The 20,535-nt window shown below is 35.9% G+C and overlaps 1 protein-coding gene and 1 long non-coding RNA gene across 3 annotated transcripts in view; both read right to left on the bottom strand.

Annotated features, from left to right (window-relative positions):
• The window catches only part of LOC148655667 (uncharacterized), a 340,056-nt gene that overhangs the window by 139,899 nt on the left and 179,622 nt on the right, over window positions 1–20,535 (bottom strand). The gene's annotated exons all lie outside the window — the stretch shown is intronic.
• atp6v1h (ATPase H+ transporting V1 subunit H) overlaps window positions 1–20,535 on the bottom strand; it is a 98,476-nt gene that overhangs the window by 39,886 nt on the left and 38,055 nt on the right. For both annotated transcript variants that reach the window (XM_088642444.1, XM_088642445.1), the window contains one exon: window positions 20,296–20,488. In XM_088642444.1, coding sequence (XP_088498570.1) covers window positions 20,296–20,488 — 193 coding nt within the window. The remainder of the gene's footprint in view (window positions 1–20,295; window positions 20,489–20,535) is intronic.

Genomic DNA, 20,535 nt, shown 5'->3' with positions numbered 1-20,535 from the left:
GGCTGCATTGCACAGCTTCCCTGTTCTGCGCTGTTGACCTGTGCCTTACCTTTCCTATCCTGTTTTGCCTGGGTGCACAGTGCATTCCTTATTCTATAATAAGGAATGCACTGTAATGCCACTATAATGCCAGCTCATCCCCCAGCTCTCGTCTCTCAGCTTGCCTTTACCGGGACCTAACACATGGATTCCTCAGCCTGTCTACTGACCATCTCTCAAGGTGGTCTCTTCTCTGTTTATCTGCTACTTTTCTCTACCTTCTACGTTTTCAGCCTCAAAATTCCACAGTCAGTAAGCTCATTGGTTATATATGGAATTAATGAATTAATTCCTTTAATCAAGTTAACCCTTTGACATTTAACAAATGTTCACATTTAAGCAGTCTGAGAGTTTTGGGAGATGTCATGTGTCCCTGTGCATATACAGTAAGAGACATACATCAAAGCCCAGGCAGTAACATTCACAGGGCTTCATGAAAGCAACTATTTCTTGTGGTTTCAATAGTTTAAACATGTGTATGTCCATGTTTATTGTGCTGTTTTTAATATTATATTCCAGAACACAGGACTTTTTGTGCTTCCCAAGCTTCAGACAAATCAGTAATAAGATTTATATTCTATATAATATCTATAAACTGTGTGCAATGCATAGCTCAAAAAATGTGATTTTTGTGTTTATCACTGAAGGGTTACTAAGGCCTTTTTGAAAAACCTGAGCCATTTATGTCTGTAAGAGAGAGGAATGTATTCTACTAAGCAGTTGTGATAGTAAGATCAATTACATAATTTAAGACAGTTTGACAACAAGTCGAATTACTGCATGTAGGTAGACTTTCAAACCAATAAATCTTTCACCCTGTGAGGAAGAGACAAGAAGCCTCTACTCTGTTTGTATCACTAATTGGTCCTGACATCTGATGAATCTTCATCCTGAGCCAAATGAGCTAGTTGTCAATAAACTGCAGAGAGCGATTCCTTTCGATTTCTGTATCTGGCTGCATAAATCATTAGTTTATGGCTGGCAATTTGTCTCAGGAACACTCTTCTTTAATCCTATTTTTGTCCTGTCAAAAGAACGAAACACAATAATCTAGCCTTTCCTTCCAAAAAACTTAAACAAAATGACGAAGAAATTCTAGGAAGCAGAATAAAATTATAACATTCAGATGGATCATTGAAAAATAAGCAGAAAGCAAAAGTGTTGTTACATATGGCATATTTATACAGACTGCAGTGTTTCAGTGATTATTCATACTGATTTTGTACATGTAGACAGCATTCTTCAGCTTGCACAGCAGAGCAAGGAAGGAAGTACAAAACATGCAGGCTCTCATGTTTCAGGAAAACATTTTAAGAACTAACCACATGTCTACATGTTAAATTATTTTTTCCATGTAGTTTTAAGCGCCATTTACATATTTAGCACCATTATTCCCCTAATGGCTAAGCCACAACCATTAGAAGCTGCCAGTTGGAAAGTTGACTATGTTTCTAGATTTCAAGAAATGAAATGTTTAGATTTCCACAGACTATGGTAAATTATTCTAATACTCAACATTTAAAGAAACTGCTATGGTTAAACATATTTCATGCTTCATTAAACTAAAAGCTTAATAAGCTTCCTTTCTTAATCACAGGTTTATGTGCTCTTTTGTACTACATGTTGATCATAAACACATTTTGGGGATAAGGAATTGAAACTCTGTGCTTTAACTTCAATTCCACAATTAATTTATTCAGCAACACAGCACAAGGTAATGGAAACTTCTTCCTCCTCTCCTGCACAACACGCAAAGACAAGGTCAACTGAAAATGCTACATCATAACCAAATCAATACACATCCTCCTGTTTTGAATGAATGTCAACTTCTTTCCTTGTGAATGTTGACACTGTACAATATGGTCATTTGAAACGGTTTAACTACCAAAACTGTTTCAACACTAATGTTTGTCTATGAAAAGATCTTATTTTATATGTAAAAAGAAACAAATTATTCGGGTACATTAACATTTGGTAAGAATGAAAAAATATACTTTTATTATCCCTAGATGCATTTAATAGGTATGATCTTTGAATTACCTGAGTGCTATTTTAAAATGTGAACCCTTTGAAAACAAAGAAATCATCTGTGTGACAACAGCCACCAATATATATAACACAACAATACAGAAAACTGAAAGAAAATAATGTTTTGATGATAGTGATACTGAAAACTAAAAGCATTTGACTTAGACAAGATAAGGCATGATTAAAGGCTTACAGCAGAAGAGACTGTGATCAGAAATTAATCTACAATCCTGATGCTCTGCACTTACAAAAGAACAAGTGTGCTTTACTACTTACAAGAAAAGTATAGATGTTCAAATGTTCCAAAGCCACTTAGCAACTACACCCAGCACAAGCTCCTTAGTGATCTGATTTAATTCAGAAAACACATTATTAGGCCTACATCAGCTGACATTCTTTATTAAGAAGATGTACAAAACTTACAGTATGGAAGTAAGGAACCTAAGAGAACATACAGTATAGAATACCAGGGGCATACTACTCACTCATGCCCGACTCCATTCAAGTAGGGCAGAGCAATGATTATATTGACTTCATAAGCTAACAAAATGTGACTACAAGCCTCTGCTGCTGTCTCAACCATCGTTTTACAGTCCCTGACTGAATAATTCAAATAATGCAGGGATCTGCAGCTGTTGTGAAGCTACACTGTAATATGTTTTGAGCACTCTGCAGTTTATGTTGTAAACATTTGACTACATCAGATGATTATAAAACATGCTGCAGTAATAAGCAGGCTTTTAAACAATTTATCCATGCATACAGCTGAAGTACACAGCATACACATTTAATTTACTTAAGAAGAAATAATCTTGATATATTAATAAACTTTAAAAATTCTTGACAGAGTTCAAGCATGTTTGCAAAGAAGAATGGGTGAAAATTACAAAATTGCAATATCCCCTTTTGGGGATATTTTAGAGATATTTTCCGTTATTTGGGATTTTTCTATGTAGTTTCTGCAAACATTTTAATCTATACAATTGTTCAATTTGCACATTCACAGTTTTTATTTAAAATATTCACTTAAAAAAATGTGTAAGCTTACGCAATGCAATGTCGACAGCATTATCCAGCTTTTGAAAGAGTTTGAATCAGAGTGATTTACTTTACTAACGCGATGACTGAGATGAGGGACCATGCAGACGCACAGTTTATGAACAGAGGGATGAAGTGAAATTTTCATGGCGAGGAAGAGAAAGCCTACCACTGACCTGAGCAATACCATGTGGCTGTGTGACCTGACACTCATGGTCAACATTATAATGATGCTGTAAGAGCTCAATGTCACATTCTAACCAGCATCTTATTTCCCTGTTTTCAAATGTAAAATAATTCAAAGTTATGTTAGTATTTCATAGGGCTTCACACCCTTGTGCCACATCCTTCACTGCTAATGAAGTTAATGTACAGTACCAGCTTTAAATTATGAAACTGCAAAAAAAAACATTAAACTAAGCTAAATACAACAACCCGCTGGAAATCTCTAAAGTCTGTTCACGTGCCAATGAAGCTCCGAACCTAAGATGACATCCCTGTTAGATACTATGTACTGCTGCAAGCAGTTCTTTTCAAGGCTTTACCTAGTAGCAACCTCTTCAGTCCTGCAATTATAAGAAGACACACCAAGGAAAAACAGTCTCAGCCATCACACTAAAAACAGGTGATGATATATAAATGTATGTATTTGGCCCACAATCATTATTTTTATGGCTCAGCAGACCAGGGTAGAAACAAGGTTCTCCTCTGCTGCCATAAAGAACTATACTTGATAAAGTATGGCCTTCATACATAAAACTTCACCACAGACACATTTCCATTTCTCTCTGAGCCACATATCTTTTATACATGTACAGACTGTACATTTCAGTTTTTGAAAACCACTCAAAAACAGACTGAGCTAAGTCTACAACAAGCAGTTCATTTGATTATTAAACTAATTAAAGTCTAAGGTCATTTCCATAAAGAATGGGCAACTTTTCTAGAATTTAATGACACACCTCAATGCTCACCTATTCTGATGTTGGAGACCGCCGAGACAGTAATAAGAGAATAAGAATCATAGCATATTTCAGTAAGAGACAAATGGAGAAGAATGACAAGCAATTAGCTGATAAGGTCAAAAAGCTAGAAATGAAGCTTTGTAACTCTTCACAACTAAGAATCATACTAAAAAAAGTTAAATGCAAAGTTTACTGGAATTTTTTTTAATTAAGAAAACTGGAATTAAAGTATTCTGAACTTTTTCAGAATGGTTTTTTTTGCAAACCATTAAAACATTAATTATCCCTCCCTCTGCTTCAGTTAATGTTCCATTCAAAATAATTTAAAATATATTCACTTTAACAATAATTGAATAAGGTTCTCATACTGTAATTGGAATCTGAGATTAAGCATAATTAATCCAGATCAAATGAAGTTTATGAAGGGTTGGTGCCTCCTTGTTACTATGAGACATTTATTAAACCTGATCCATTTCTAAAAAGCCTCAGCACTTCCACACTGGTGATCCCTGTGATAGAGTAACATCTAAGCAGCTGAGTCACCTACTAGTACAGTATGGACCTGACCATGAGTGATGACTCTCAGTCTTATAATATGAAAGTTCATAGTACTGGGCTTGAGGATGATGATGTGGTTTCTTCATATGACCATGTTGTCACAAATAATGTCAATCCATTAAAAGACTTGGTTAACCACCTTAAACATGTGCTTTGATATAATTATTCAATCAAATACACTGGAACACTAAGTGACACTTAATGAGCTCCATGTGAACTTATTTATTTTTATTTGTCATTGATGTGACATGTAGTTTCATGAACCATTGAGGCTAAAAGGGAACAGTCTTAAAAACTAATATTTACATGTATTATAAGAAACGGTTAAAAAATGAACTCTCAGAAACCAAAACGAAAAATATTTAGACAATGAAAATGATATGGCAAATATGAATGGATACTTAATTTATCTGCTTACCAAAGCAGAAATTGACAATGTTCCTCAGGTTAAAGAACAACAAAATTCTATAGTAAAATATTTCAACACATAAAAAGAAGTGTTATATACTGAAGAAACATTGACATTACAAACTGTACTTAAGGAAATAAGATATGCTGTTAATAATCCATTAGCAAAACTCTTCTACAAGTCACTCAAGATGGGGCAAAACAATATTGACAGAAAACTACTGCTGTACCACACCTCCATAAAAAGGGTCTTACTACTATTAGATATAAGATTATAGAAACAATGATAAGAAATAAAAATGAAAGTTAATGAGCATGGCTACAATGTATGAGAAAGTATGGATTTAGAAAAGATAAATCTTGTTTAATCTATTTGTTAGAAGTCTAATCATGTCAGAGCAATAATTGATGCAAAGATCATATGATAAGATACATTAAGGTTTTCAGACAGCTTCTGATGAAGATCATCATAAAGAATAATTCTCAAATTATAGATGGAAGGCATTCAAGAAATATATTTATGCTGATTAAGGACTGGTTAATGGATGGAAAACAGAAAGTGCAATAAAGGGTGAATGCTTAGATAAGATAAATAAGGGTTGAATGATTTTAGGAATTAAGAGTAATGTTTACTGAAGTAACACAAGCCTCTGAATTAGAACCACTGTTTACTGTTCTTACATCAATGACCTAGAATCTGTTATAGCGAGTAAAGTAGTCATTTTGGTAGATGCTATAAAAGCAAGGGGATTAGCAAACCCAGTGGAGGCTACGGAGGATTCCAGACTAGACAAACCTCGAGTAGCTAACATTAAATGTAGACAAATACAGATCATTGCATGCAAGTAAAAAAAAGCAAAAGTCAAGGCAATAACATCTTCTGAATAAAGAGATAAATCTTTTGCAAGACTTATGTTTCTTTATCAATATACAGTATATCTTAAATGTTCTACAGCACTCGCTACAGATGCAGCCATTCAAAATGGGTGAGGTATTTCGCGGCATACCCCGGTGGGCGTGTCGCGGCATCACGCGGTATCACGTGGTGTCACGTGGTTAATCGCGCGTCATTTGACTCTCTGCCGGAAACTATCCGGCGTCACCTTGTAAAACCGCCAGGGGGAGCTTAACCTCTCATGTACAGCATTTGAGCCTTTAATTTTGAACTGTGTATTACAGCATGTTAATCATCAGTCATTAAAATGTTGGTATATTTTATGAAAGCAAGATTGCTCAGTTGGACAAAAGTACACAACCTACCTTTATCAGAAATATTTATGCATCAAAGCCTTTACTGAAGATATTACTAATAGTATTAATAATGGATGGCTTTGGACAAGCTGTATACTCAAAGTATAATTTCTTTAGCACATTTGTACAAGCACTTGGAATCTGTCCAAGCCATACTTTGTCAGGCATTTTGTTTTACTTCAACGGGCATAAAAACTTCCTTGCTTTTAACAGGGCGTTTCATAATTTCTAACTACGAAAATGATTTAAAATGCAACACTTATCATTCAACTAGAGCTCAAAATATCACAAGGATCCTCAAGAGCACAGCAAAGAGTGTATTAAAAGACACTTGTATTTATCAACGCTTTCTTTTCCGTATACCAGATTTTATGGAACCACTTCCGAAGGGTGTCAGCCAGTCAGATTCCAGGAATCGGTACTTTAAAGGAAAAATACACACCGGTATTCCATTTCTCCCTAACGATTTTAAGCATCGAAGTATTTAACTAGCATGTGAAATAGCGTGTGAAAAAGTGGTAGTTTTAAGCTTTTCTGCCAATATAATATGGAATCGCGTATCTAAAGAATAGCGATGTTATGGACAATCAATTGACTTTTATATTTCAAAATATCTCATCATGATCGATTCTAAGTCATTTTTGATAACAATGAATAGTCACCTTCTTCCCTTCTGACAGCGGTTCCTGCTTCTATTGTGTGTGTGTGTGCAATAGAGTAAATTTTTATAGAGAAATGGAGGCTGAACAGTATGCGTTACAATATAAACATTTATATTGATTTAAATCGTGTTCTGATTTAATTCGCAAACGCGTGTTTAATTATGTGTTTTTTAATCATAATCAGGCTAATGCATTTCTACATTTCTGTATGAACCATCTTAGAGGTTCATACAGAAAGACAGCTTGTGTTTAAATTGAGTGTAAGGTAATTTATGCTTCTAAAGTCATGGTCAGCATTTATTATTGTACTGTGCTGTAAACTTTTTCTGTGCCTAGTCACATTATTTTATAGCGTTTTTATTGCGTTATTAAATCCGGTGGCGCTGTGTGTTAGTTTCCTGACTCCCATGTCACATGGTCTGTGATTGAATCCCATGGAACAATTACTTTATTTTTTAACAAACATTTCTTTGAAAAAATTAAACGTTTCCCTTGGTCAGAGATTAAATAAAACCTAACTCGCACCAAACAAATTTATATTTCTAAATATCACAACATGATCGAATTTAAGTCTTTTTAATAACAATGAATAGTCACCTATGCATTACAAAATATACATTTATATTGATTTGAATCGCGTTTTGATTTAAATCGTAAACGCATGTTTAAATATATGTGTTTAAAGGCGATATACTGTATAAAAGCGCTGATTCCTATGGAGTGTGTTCCGCCGGGGATTCAAAAAATGTATTTTAAATAAGCTGATAAAGCTTAGACTAACTGTATTCTAGCCTGTATTACAACAGAACATTTGACAATGCAACGTAAATTGCAAAAATGCACTTGGAATCTGTCCAAGCCCTCCTACAAAAATTATTTGAACTGCGACACTGATCATTCATCTCTAAATAAACTTTATTTTATATAGCGTTCTAAGCGAATAGGTAATTAGATTGCTCATAAACCTAATCGCTTTTTCTACATAAACACAGCATGATTGCTCTCTGAAAATGCTTTTCCTTTATATTTAGGCTCAGATTTCAACTATAGATCGTATTATTATAAACTTTCTTGGAAAAATGTATTTTATGTAAACCATGTTTGCTATTAATTCATTTAGGGCTAAAATACGTTCATTGTCTTCCAATCGAGTCGAGTTGACATTGGAAGCCTGCCACACCCGGACTGTACACGAATATAATCATACCGATACGCGATTCCATATTATATTCCCTATTAATCAAATTCTAAAAGTATGCTTGTTGACTCCGGTATCACGTTAGTTAAAGACTTCTGTAGCGGCGAGGCTTAATAATAAGGCAGAATTAAGTGTTTCTGAGCTTTCCCAAATTAGGCCTCATTTCTCTGTTCATCTCTGTGGTGCAGCCACAGAGAAACCATTCATGCAAGGTGATTTAAGGTCCAAGGACAGCTCCCAAAGGGGGATGCACTTAGCTAAGCCTGGCTATCATGATCAATGGTCATCCATTGGTGCCTATCTGTCTAGGGAGTGCGAGTTGGACATCTGGATTGCATTCCTAAGTGTCAGGACTAAGTGACTCATATCTCACCTTGATCAACCAATCAGGGACCGGTAGGGCCGAGTAACCCACGTGGGACTCTGATGCCCATGGAACTTTCAGCCAATCAATGAGCTGAAGTTCCTCCAGGTAAAAACAGGCAACACAGAGAGCCTGAGAGATTCAGATTCAGATTCAGATTCAGATTCAACAAGATTCTGTGAGAATTCCAGGGCAGGACGGCCCAGGAGCAGAAGGCTCCCAAGGGCAGGACATTCTCGCAGCGCGCCTCCTGACCATCCTGAGACTCAGCCCGGACAACCACGGAACGGCCAGTGTGTCCGAGTGCCAGAACTTTCCTTTGTTCTAAGAGTCTAGAGTGGAGGTTGCCAGAGAGTAACCAGCAGCAGGCCTCCTGAACAGGTCGGAACTGTGGAAAGCTGAATCACTATTCAGAACTAGCTCTTCATCAGGAACGAACCAGTCCTCTTCCTGACTTGCTGGGACCCACAGTCATCTTTTCTCCTGTGCACAAACTTTGCTAGTTAATGCCAACAGTGAGCATCAGCAGCGCACCGTCGCAAGCCGCACAGCACAGCCTGGCACGGAGCCAGAGAGCGCGGATTGGACAGCAACAGCCTGCAACTGTTTCTTTGTGCCCGCAGGAGATCTGAATCCCCAAAGATTGGATGAGTATTCAACTTCAATGCATTACAGCTCGAGAATTCAATTGTTATCCCAACCAGTTGATATCAATTTAATTCCTAAGAGTTATGTACTTGTTTGAGTATCTAATGTAGAAGTTGTAACCAAGTTCACTTTACGAAACGGTCTTAATGAATGATATACTGAACGTATGTCCTCTTGATGTGTAACACTTTGTAACTGATTGAATATATATCTTTTGTATTCTGATAACCCTCTCGATAAGATCTGTTAGGTTTATATGCATATTCTATGTATTAATAAATGTATCCTCGTGTATTAGTACCTGTGTGTGCGCGTTGTTTGAGTTATGTCGCATGGTTGGATTCTAAAGCCATCAAAAGAATCAACTTTGTGATTTACTGCTACAATTAATAATTGTCTCAGTAAATGCCCAAACCCTACAGAACTGGTGCCTTCAGAGAGCCACTATGATTACATATTTGGCGTCCCTGAACCGGCTATGAATCACTACACTTCGAAGCTTAAAATGTTTAGGGAGAAATGGAATACTGGTATGTATTTTTTTCTTTAAAGTTCCAAGACCAGCTATATACTGTATGTTTATGTTCCAAAATTAATATCGTTTATGGCCTTCACACGCGTTACAGTATGCTCCTATTCTTTTTATGCTCAGCTACTAAGATTTCCCTTCAGTGGTAAAATTCAATATCTACAACGGGCACAGTAAAGACGTTTACAGTAAGTCTTTCTACGACAGACCAACGGACCACGAGTGCCCCTGCCGGTCAACCAATCACGTACCGCGGAACCCAGCGTCATTTGCATCATGATACGCGACACCGCAGCCAATTACCTGCGGTACGTGTCTGTACAGCACACTTTGAATGGCTGCATCTGTATCTGACTATTTTACATGCATGAATTGTTCAAGGATCAGTGCTGGAAAAGAGAAATCTCTTAAAAATAATATGTCAGTTGACAAATTATACACAAATGTTAGGTAAACAAATGCATTTCAATAATTTACACATTTAAAGAAATCAATTATATTACTAACAAATGGATCTATGATTAATGTCAATATGTAATGTACACCACTTAATTAACAATGCTATCACACAATTTACAGAAAAAGCATTAATCAAGATGAAAGTAATGCAATGGAATGATTATTAATCATTTTTGAGTTGGCGACTTCAAAAGGTTGTATCACCATCTTTAAACTCGGGAACTGAAAACAGGTTACAAAATCAGAAGTGAAAAAAAGCCCTGATCATGTTTGCATAGAGCAACAAAGAATCTTTTTAGAAAATGTTCACAATTGAAATTATCACAATTTATTAGTGTTTTAATCATGCTTTAAAATTTATTTTTGGATTGAAAACTCTTGGAATCTGATAGAGAGCTCTGAATCACTCCAAATTTAACTGAAAAGGTCAATTCTCCAAAATGAATACATTATCTTCACACTGCAGTTTCCCTTTTCAGCAGCTATGATTTCAATCAGAGCAGAGATCTATACATTTGCTTGAATAACTTATTAAATTAAATGTGATAATATCTCAGTGCCTTTACCAGGAACCTTTAAAGGTTTTGTTTGTACAGAGGAACGAGTAACTTAATTATACTCCGAACTTGTGACCTGGTAGAAAAGTAGAAGGATGTTTCAATAATATAATAAATTCTGCAAAACTAGTTTGTACTTCATGGTCATCTGCTTTTCCACATAACCCTCCAGTAGCATAATGCATTTGTCCCATCTCACTACGGTTTTTCATATTCCTGCACAGCAGAATTGATTAGGTTTCTGTCACAGGAACAATAGGACAGGCTCTTTCAAAGCTTCATTACCATTAGAAAACAGGGTCCCACATTTATAATCATGGACTTGCATTACACAGCCATGCTGGTTACACTCAAGATTTTAATGTACACCAAATACTTCTAGTCTGGGTTCTGCAATTTACAGGTATATCTATCTCATATGGATGCAAAATAACTTTCCTAACCTCTTCCACTACTTAAACCCTCCAGCCCTCCCGAGGTGGTTTATGACTAGAACAATGTGCCCTTGAACATCTTGCATTATCTTTGAAAGAACAAACAGTGCAGGCCTGGTTGAGGAGTTGAATTCAAGGTAACCTCTTGGGCCTCAAATCTGAACCATCAGATTGTGTATGTCTTAAATCAAACAAAAACAGAAAAAAATCAACAAACGAAATTATAGGATATAGGATATCCAAAAATATAGGATGCCAAAATTCTTTCCAGGGCGATGTGTCTACTACTTTGGTTAAAAATGTGTGTAATAGAACAAAAAATGCTGTATAAGGTTTTATAAAGCCAGGTCCTGACATTTTCTTAGTCTTCCAAAATAAAATACAAAACTGGGAATAAAACAATAATGATGATGATGTTGATTATTATTATCATTATTGGCTACAGGCAATGCTACTTTTCATGCTGTGGATGCGCATAAGAGTTCATCTGATCTTCACTTGATTGACAAGCAGAGAAAGTGAAAAGCATAAAAACTCTGGCTTTGCTCTGAACACCAACAAACCTCCACTTATCTCTAAATGCTTAGATTTCACTGAGTGACAGCTATTTACCCCTATCAAAGAAGTAAATAAGTCTTTTTGTGGTTTTCACTTGGGATATTGAAAAGAAATATAATCACTCTGCTTTTACACAGTAAGAACATTAGGTTTTTGATATTTTGTCATTTGGCAAGGTTTAGCTTTTGCAATAATGTGTTTTTACTGTAAACATGAGAGTGCATCTTTTTTCAATGTACCACATCAGGAAGACAGTCTTATAAAAAACCAATGTGTTGCTGGACTTGAGTTTGAAATGCACAGTCTTGAAGGGGAGGTTGTCTTGTTTTGGATGATATACAGTTTGTGGTGGTGTATTTTGATTTTGCTATTACAAATTGATGAAAATGATTGGTAGGGCTGTATGCATTTTTATTTCTGTATTCAGCACTGGACCATAGATCATACATCTGTTTTTTTTTTTTTAATAGTTTCACCTGTGAAAACAAAATTGATTTTGTTTTGAAAAAAAATGAAAATTTCAAAAAAGCAAAGGAACAAGGGCATTTTTAATAAAATCACCCTCATATATTACAGATATTAATGGAGATCATTCGGTTTATATAACCTGTTTGGTAGTTGGTAACTGATCCAAGAAACTCATCCAGCCATTTCTAAAAACCAGGGTATGCGTTTCTACAAAATATCTAGGCAGCTTGTTCAATTCCGTTCACCACTGCCACAATAACGGTGCCTGGAGAAAAGCAGTGTCCATGGAAAATTAATATCCATCAATGTACTGAAGGATCCTACCACAAGTAAAAGATTTCAAGAATGCATTAAGGAAACTAGTAATAGAAGTGTACATAAAACATGCAAAAACTTATATTAATAATTAGTAATTCCTTCTGCTTACTGTATATAGCATTTTTCTGGATTCTTCTCCACTCAAAGCACTTTACAGGTAATAAGGACTCCCCTCCACCACCACCACCAATGTGCAGCCCCACCTGGGTGATGCGACGACAGCAATAGTTCGCCAGAACACTCACCACACACCAGCTAGAGCAACGAAACCAAGGAGAGAGCGCCCCCTACTGGCTCCTCTAATACCTCTTCCAGCAGCAACCTTAGGTTTTCCCAAGAGGTCTCCCATCCAGGTACTGACCAGGCTCACACCTGCTTAGCTTCAGTGGGCTGCCAGTTGTGAGTTGCAGGGTGATATGACAGTACAAATACAGTAGCACCACTGCCTGCAAACTGATGTCGATTTTATACCCGGAATAACCAGATGATCAACAATCTCGTGGATCACCAGCACAATATGTTCTGTGCATTACAGAAGGACTATTCACAAACTGAGTTCCCAAAGACTACTTTGAAACCTAATAAAGGAATGGAAGGCAGTCAACATATGCTGAAAAGAGCATTTCTAAGATCTTTATCATCAAGAATACAGCATATAACACAAAACAAAATTAGAAACAAGTTTGAAACTCCCCAAGTGCATAATGAGGTAATGAAAGCCATTATGCAAGTAAACTTTAAACTATAAAGCATCAAAAAGTGTTGGAATCTCACTAAATTATTTATCTGGACAGGAACTAACACTATGCCTCCATGCCTTCAATATCTGGAATGAAGAACCTGACTAAAACGATCTTCAAAATTAATCTTCAAAAAAGGGGGTATCTTCAACTGCAAAAGACAGTCAATGCCAAAAACCTTAAAACATTCAGAATTCTCCTCTTGTGCATGCTTATTATACATATTGAGTGTGCTGACCATTGCAGTCAATCATTGCGGATAAATGCTACTCATATATGTTCGACATTCTGAGAAATTATTTCCTTTTACCTGACATGAATAAAAGCATGACAGCAGTTTGCTCTGTCACCAATAAAATGTTAAATATAATAATACAATTTATTTGACATAGCACCTTTAAAAGTAAAGTTCTAAAAGCCCTTTACAGTAAGAGCACAAAAAGGAATTATGGGAAGAAGAGGTAACAAAATTAGCACAATTAAACATAAACATTCAAATGCAGAAGATGATCCAAGGGGCAGACAGAACAAATTAAGTAAAAGCTTTTCTGAAGAAGAAAGGCTTCTAAATGTCATTTGCTTTGCTTCTGCAAGCAATATTAAAATATTGAATTAGAAATATTGAAAGCACTGAGGGCACTGCTGTTAATACTTTCAATTGCATAATAATTCCTACCACACATTTCAAAACACTGATTAGGGCAAGGTCTGCATTGTCTAAACTAGACACTTTCTTCCAATATTTATGACTGTTGATTGCAAGAAAAACTCAACAGTGTTCTTGAGCTTCACGCAGAGCCTTGTTTGTCTTTGCAGTAATTTATTCATGACTAAAATCATTTAGGGCTACATTTTTTTTTACTACTGGGTACAACAGTAAGTAACATTAGTTTTGTTACTACAAAAAGTTTTTAGTGGTAATTCTGCTCACATCATTGTGTAGTTCATCGTTGGAGGGAAATATTTGCCTCATTTGTGAAGTGGTAGAGACACATGACTATATATGCACTAATCTAGATAACATGTTTTGGCTTTTCCTTCTGGAACTAGTTGAAAGACACTAGTGTGTATACAACTTACTCTACTGTAAAACAATTTAAATGTGTAAAGAGCATTTTACTGTTCTTTAACAGGACACGTTGCTTTGATACTGCAGTAAACAATGCTGTTGCTACTCGCCAACTTTTAATTCACTTAATTAACACCAATATAGGCACCAAAGAGAAAGTTCTCTACCAATTATGATGCACATATGCCTCATAAGTCACATGCTCCAACACTAGCACAAAACTCAAGAAAGTATAATGGTGAGGTATTTAACAATTTTTCAAAAAGAGCAATATGAAACTATTTCTTACTGCAAAGTGCTTTGAGAAGCCACTTTTAAAGGTGTTATATAAAATAAAGTTTATTATCATCATCATTGTTAGACTTTAAATATTTAAAAATGTATACAATATTTTACCCGGTTTGAATTGTATGCATGATTTATCTTTATTCAGAATTAGTTGGTCTCTCCCAGCTCTACAGAATATTTTCCTTCTGGCACAATAAACCTACTGTTGGATTGGTTGTGGGTTTTTGGGGCCTTTCCAGCAGGAAGTGAGTATTATTCATCTGTTATAAGTACTCGTAATTATTTCCAAGGCTTTTTGAACCTCTGTTCTTAAACTTGCTGTGTTATATCAACGTGCCTGCACCCACAAAGCTATGCAGACGCAAGGCAAGCAGAACCTATTGTTTGGCTGGATGTGTGTATTTACCTTTGCTAGAGTTCTTGTTTTGTAACATATTGATGACTGTAGGCTGAACAGAACAGATCATTTGTTAAGATCCTGGACCCACTACCAAAGTGGCTTAGGCTTAATCTCCCAGTGCAGACATTGCTGTTGAACCACTCTTCCTAGCTGTATAAGTAGGTATCAGCATTTCAAAAGGGGTAGCTGTCATTCCACTCAGGAGTTATTATTGTAGTCCTAGTTTGATGTTAGAAATGTATTAACACACAATAAAGCACTCTGACTGGAAAATCCTAGTTACCATTCAGACAACACTACATAAAAGGAGCCACCAGATTTTCACCACAGACTCCTGTATTAATGCCCTTCATTTTGAGAATATCAGTCAAAAATATTACCTAGTTTGCATTACACCTGCTTAAACACTTCTTTCAAAACTACAGGTCCACTTTTGTTTTATTTACAAAATTGGTAAAAGCTACCCAGGCAATCTGAGACAGGTTCTTACATTTCACATATTAAAGACATGAATAAATGATTGATTATTTAAAATAAAATGAATTGGTGCTGTGCAACATATTCGTTTTCAAGATGCCTTTCACAGTAAAGTATGTTTAGATTTATGTATATGCGACATTATAAGGTTCAGTAAATCTCTTTTAGGACACAATATGGTATATTTTTCATTCCTTTATTCCACTTAGAATGAGGAGAAAAATGCAGCTGGAAGCTCATTAATGAAACAAAAACACAAATCAACGCCTACAGCCATCTGAGATTGGACCCTCTTGTACATATCAAAGTATACCATTCTAAGCTTTCTCCCTTACATTGTTTCTGCTAAACTAATCATCACCACCATCATCCCTGAGGGTATAAACACTGCTGTTTGTCTTTCAACCACAATGATTTACAACTTTATGCTGAGTATATCAGTGCTAACAGTCCCACACAAGGCATAAATCACAATATTTTCAGAGGTTGGCTGATTTGGAAGATAGAGATAAAGAAGATTTACAACTTTAAGATGCAATTACAATAATTAAAAAGTAAACCAAAAAACAGTGAGTATACAGTAGTGTGCATTTTTATTTAAAACAATTGCCGTGGTAGTTTAGATTTGTTGTTTCTACAACTCTGTGTCATGTATTGCCACTGTGCTATGATGTGCAGCAGGAGAAGCTAACCCTAAACTCCTGACATTATATATACATGAATTTGGCACACCTTATGTCAGATAATGTATTTTTCACTCTCCAGTCACCTAGGTAATCCTATTTAAAAGGAGGCAAGAAGATGTTACTGTGGAAGCTAATGTATCAAGTTCAAAATCAGTTGCTATTTCTGTCTAGAGTAATTTAACTTTAGAGCTGTTACCATATTTCCAATCAGAAATGTGACCTTATGGTTGCTTCCATGGTGCAGAAAACTGAGTGATGAATGAAAGAATGAATGAAGACAAAGGTATCTGTGTTACAAGAAAATAATTCCATTGAATGACATCATACATCTCACTGCACTGTAACATTACATGGGTATTGCTGTCATTGCTCAAAATATTATGAGCTGTACTGGATCCATGCAGACCACTGTGGTAGGCAGCCAGCCTAATCATTGTCTGAGAGGAGGCAGATGTTGGTCTTTACTATACTGAAACCTGACAGCTGCATTCCTCCCTATTTCATAGCGTGCTCCTTTTAGAAAGTGTGAGGTAGCCAGAAAAGAGCAAAAGATGTCACACACCAGGGATCAGCAACAATGGAGGAATCCTACTCCATTGGGCTCCTGAGCAAGGCCCTTAACCCCAACTGCTCCAGGGGCACTGTACAATGGCTGACCCTGCGCTCTGACCCCAGGTTTGTCTCCCTGTCTGTGTGTATGTGTCTCATGGAGAGCAAGCTTGGGTATGCAAAAAGACTAATTCCTAATGCAAGAAATTGTATAGGGCTAAGAAAGCGATGTTATGTTATTTTATATGTTATGCGTTGTGTTGTGCTGTGTTGTGCTGTGCTGTGTTGTGTTGTGCTGTGTTGTGCTGTGTTGTGCTGTGTTGTGCTGTGTTGTGCTGTGAGCCAAAGACATTAACCACTTAAGGAAAAGCAAAGAGAATGGAAGTATAAACTAGCCCAAGGTCTGAGTTACTGAAGAAATCAGCTAAATAGTAAAGACAGAAAACTTTTTCTTGCAGAACCCGATTTTCTTTCCTGTCTGACTTTTCTTAAAAGCATAAAAGAACACAAAATTTAACATTCCCCAATCTTGTAGACACCATGGAAAATCACACCTATAGTAAATCATCAACCGGTCATCCAACTATTCATCCAACTTCCTCATTGCATTAAGCTTTTAACACACCCCTGTCCATGCAGAACCTCACTGTCAATGAAAGTTCAATTTTGGTAGATAAATGTCTAATTATTTTGAGATGTCATTCAATGCCTTTAATATATTATCATTTCTATTGCTTGGTAGTTGTGGGTAAAGCCAGACTGTGACCACTTTCTGTAGTCTATGTTAAAAAGGAAGGCAGGGTGTATCCTGCCCTGGACCAGTTGCTCCCCTGCATTCCTGAATTGGATAAAGTGGTTAGCAAATTGATGCATTGATATGATTACATCAGCAATGGATGGATTATTATTGTAAATACAAAACAAACCAGGAAAACCAGAAAAATATTATATTTATGATCTAAATCTGAACATTCACATAAAATATTTTAATAACACAATGAAGTTTAGGCTAACCTGGATTTTCTAGAACCGACAAGGCTGCATGCCTATTTCCTTGCCAGTTACATTCCACAACTGCTTATTTATAACAGCTCCTCACTCTTTTGTCTTTGCAATTTTTTATACTCAATGTCAAGAGCTTTCCTGAAGCGTTCAATGATTTTCTTATTTAATTCACATTAAAAATTTGAATTTTTATTTATACATTTTGTTGTTGTGTTAATTAAACTGCATATTGTATACTTTGAATCCAAATAGTAAAAGATTACAATTACTGAATACTGAACAAATGAAAAAATGTTCTTCCTCATTTTTTTATTCATTACAATAATATCATGTAATATTTTGCCAATGAGGAACCTGCTGGATGGGGAAAAACACTACATCTGATGACGTTATAGACGTTATAGATGTTATAGACATTATAGAACGTTATAGAATGGTTATAGAACTTAAAAGGAGCTGCACAACACTGAAAACTTGGTCTCTCATTCCACACCTGGTAACACGATAACCATCAGTGTGCAAATTTCAAGGAGGCAATTAAGAAACATTAGGCTGAGAGAGAGTCAGTGTATAAACAGAATTCTGCCCAAGATTTTCTGTACAACAAGAGACATCTTAAAACTACCTATCCAAATTAAATTTTGCCTTATCAACAAAATGAATGCAGTTAGACTTCTGTCGACAAGCATGAATATTGATGTATATTCAGTAGTGCACCTACTGTACAACCAGGAAGAGCAAATTGTTTGAGTTTCTCCACAACTCCATTTCACTCACACACTTGACCAGAGTCACACCTCGGTCACACCTTCTAGGACAGCCAAACTCATGGAGACACTAGCAAGGACTTTTTGTCCAGTTAGATACTGAACCAGTGGAAGAAAACGAGACCGTTGCAAAAAATCTCTCCCAAAAGCTCCAACTCTACACATGGTATTTTCAAACTCTTCATTAAACCACCTGGCCTGCGTGTTGCTTTGGATGAATATCAGTTTAAAGATCACATTATAAATCATGAGAATGAAACAAGTACTCCAAATACTTTTGATAATGTTTCGCCCCTAACAACTTACTGTTTACTTGTTTTTCAGAATATGAATATTAAAGCACTTATATGAGATTGATTTTAATTAACAGGTGGATAACAAGTGTTATATGACTAGTATCTTTGGAATCCTTGAGTGAATGTTCAGTCATTTGATTCAAATACTGTATATTTTGATTCTTGTTGGCCTGTTTTATACATTTTGTTGTTGTGTTAAATTGCATATTGTATACTTTGAATCCAAATTCCTTTTTTTGGGGATTGATTCCTAGCAGCCATAAAAGTACTCTAGCAATTTACTATTTCGATTGCTAATGGTTCCAGTAAATTCAAACCATCACATCAGCACACCTGCTTAAATTAAAATGTTGTGAGGGTTCACAGTGGATTTATGTAGTATAAACACAAATACTGTTTATTTATACATCCAATTTCTACAATTATACTGTATGTATAATTAGGCTAAAAAGTCTACTTTTATAAGTAGACTTTTATAAGTACTTACTTTTTTGTAAGTCATGTGTGTCTTACTTTCTTATTACATATGTACAGTAGTAAGGGATTCTCTTCAGACCGTTTTTGGGAGGGAAAAGTCTGGGAGCTTGTAAAGTGCTGTACCTAACTAAAAGTTTGAGAACTTCTTGGAGATGAAAGAACTCATCATAGAAAAGAAGATTTGGTATATCACCAATCATTATATCTACAATAACATTTGAGAAATATTTTGATTATAATGACAAACAATTACAAATATCAATACTTTAACAGAACATTCCATGTGCCTTTTGTGTGCAATATAAAAAACAGTTTGCAATTAAATATCTCACACCTCAAAACATGCAATACATCATGGTTACCTGGCTACATTACTGACTGAAATTACATAATAAAAAAATGAAAATGTGGTCCAATATTTTCACTAAAGCAGGGCCTGTAATTGCAAAGAAAAGAGCTTCATTTCTAGCACACTTTGCTAAGTAAGAGATGATGAGAAAGCAGAAGGGATCGTTATTGCAATGTGTACATGGATCAAGATACCAACAGCTGAAGCAAAGGTACCAAAATGTAATGAAAAAAAAAGAAAATTGAAAATGAAATTCAATGCAGCTTATATACTGTAAGAAATAAGAAAGATTATTAACGAGAGAAGACCATCAGGTACATACAGCACAGCTCATTTGGTTGTTAAGTGATCCAAAGACGTCATCTAGCCATTTATTAAATAAAGTCAGCATATTACTTCAACAAGACGTCTGGGTAGCTGTTTCCACAGTGATAATGCTTTGATATAAAAAGTAGTTCCATTCTCAGATTAACATCCAATTATCTATACATTCTACCTGAGCACTGTGGCTTGTACTTTGATATCGTTTGTGAAGAAGTCCAGTTTTTAAGATTTTGCAGAAAGTGTTAATAGTCACGTTGCTGAATTTGTGACCCTGGCTTTAACATCTTTTACATTTGTGGTACATCTTGCAGAAACAAGAGATGCAGAAACAAACGGATAACGAACATACTCATCCGGAGATAAAATGCATTAAATGCTCAACTTACCCTGAAAGCAGCGAGGATAATTCTGGTAACTTTTTCTTTCACAGACTCTTGCAGGATGTCTGACAGTGCAGGAACAACATTGTACCTGCGCAGGTATTCACACATCTGAGGGTTGAAAGCCAAGAGCCAGATGCAGAAGATCATCTGATACTGTAACTGGAATCCACACTTGTTGTTCAGGACTGCTGTGATGCTGAAAACAAAATGAGGACAAGTCATGTTCATGAAGGCACTTTTGAA

The sequence above is a fragment of the Lepisosteus platostomus genome, chromosome 8 (assembly GCF_059453375.1).
Source record: "Lepisosteus platostomus isolate fLepPlt1 chromosome 8, fLepPlt1.hap1, whole genome shotgun sequence".
NCBI classification, from domain to species: domain Eukaryota; kingdom Metazoa; phylum Chordata; class Actinopteri; order Semionotiformes; family Lepisosteidae; genus Lepisosteus; species Lepisosteus platostomus.
The sequence above is the reverse complement of the archived record's forward strand: the minus strand, read 5'-3'. Positions and strand labels throughout refer to the sequence as shown.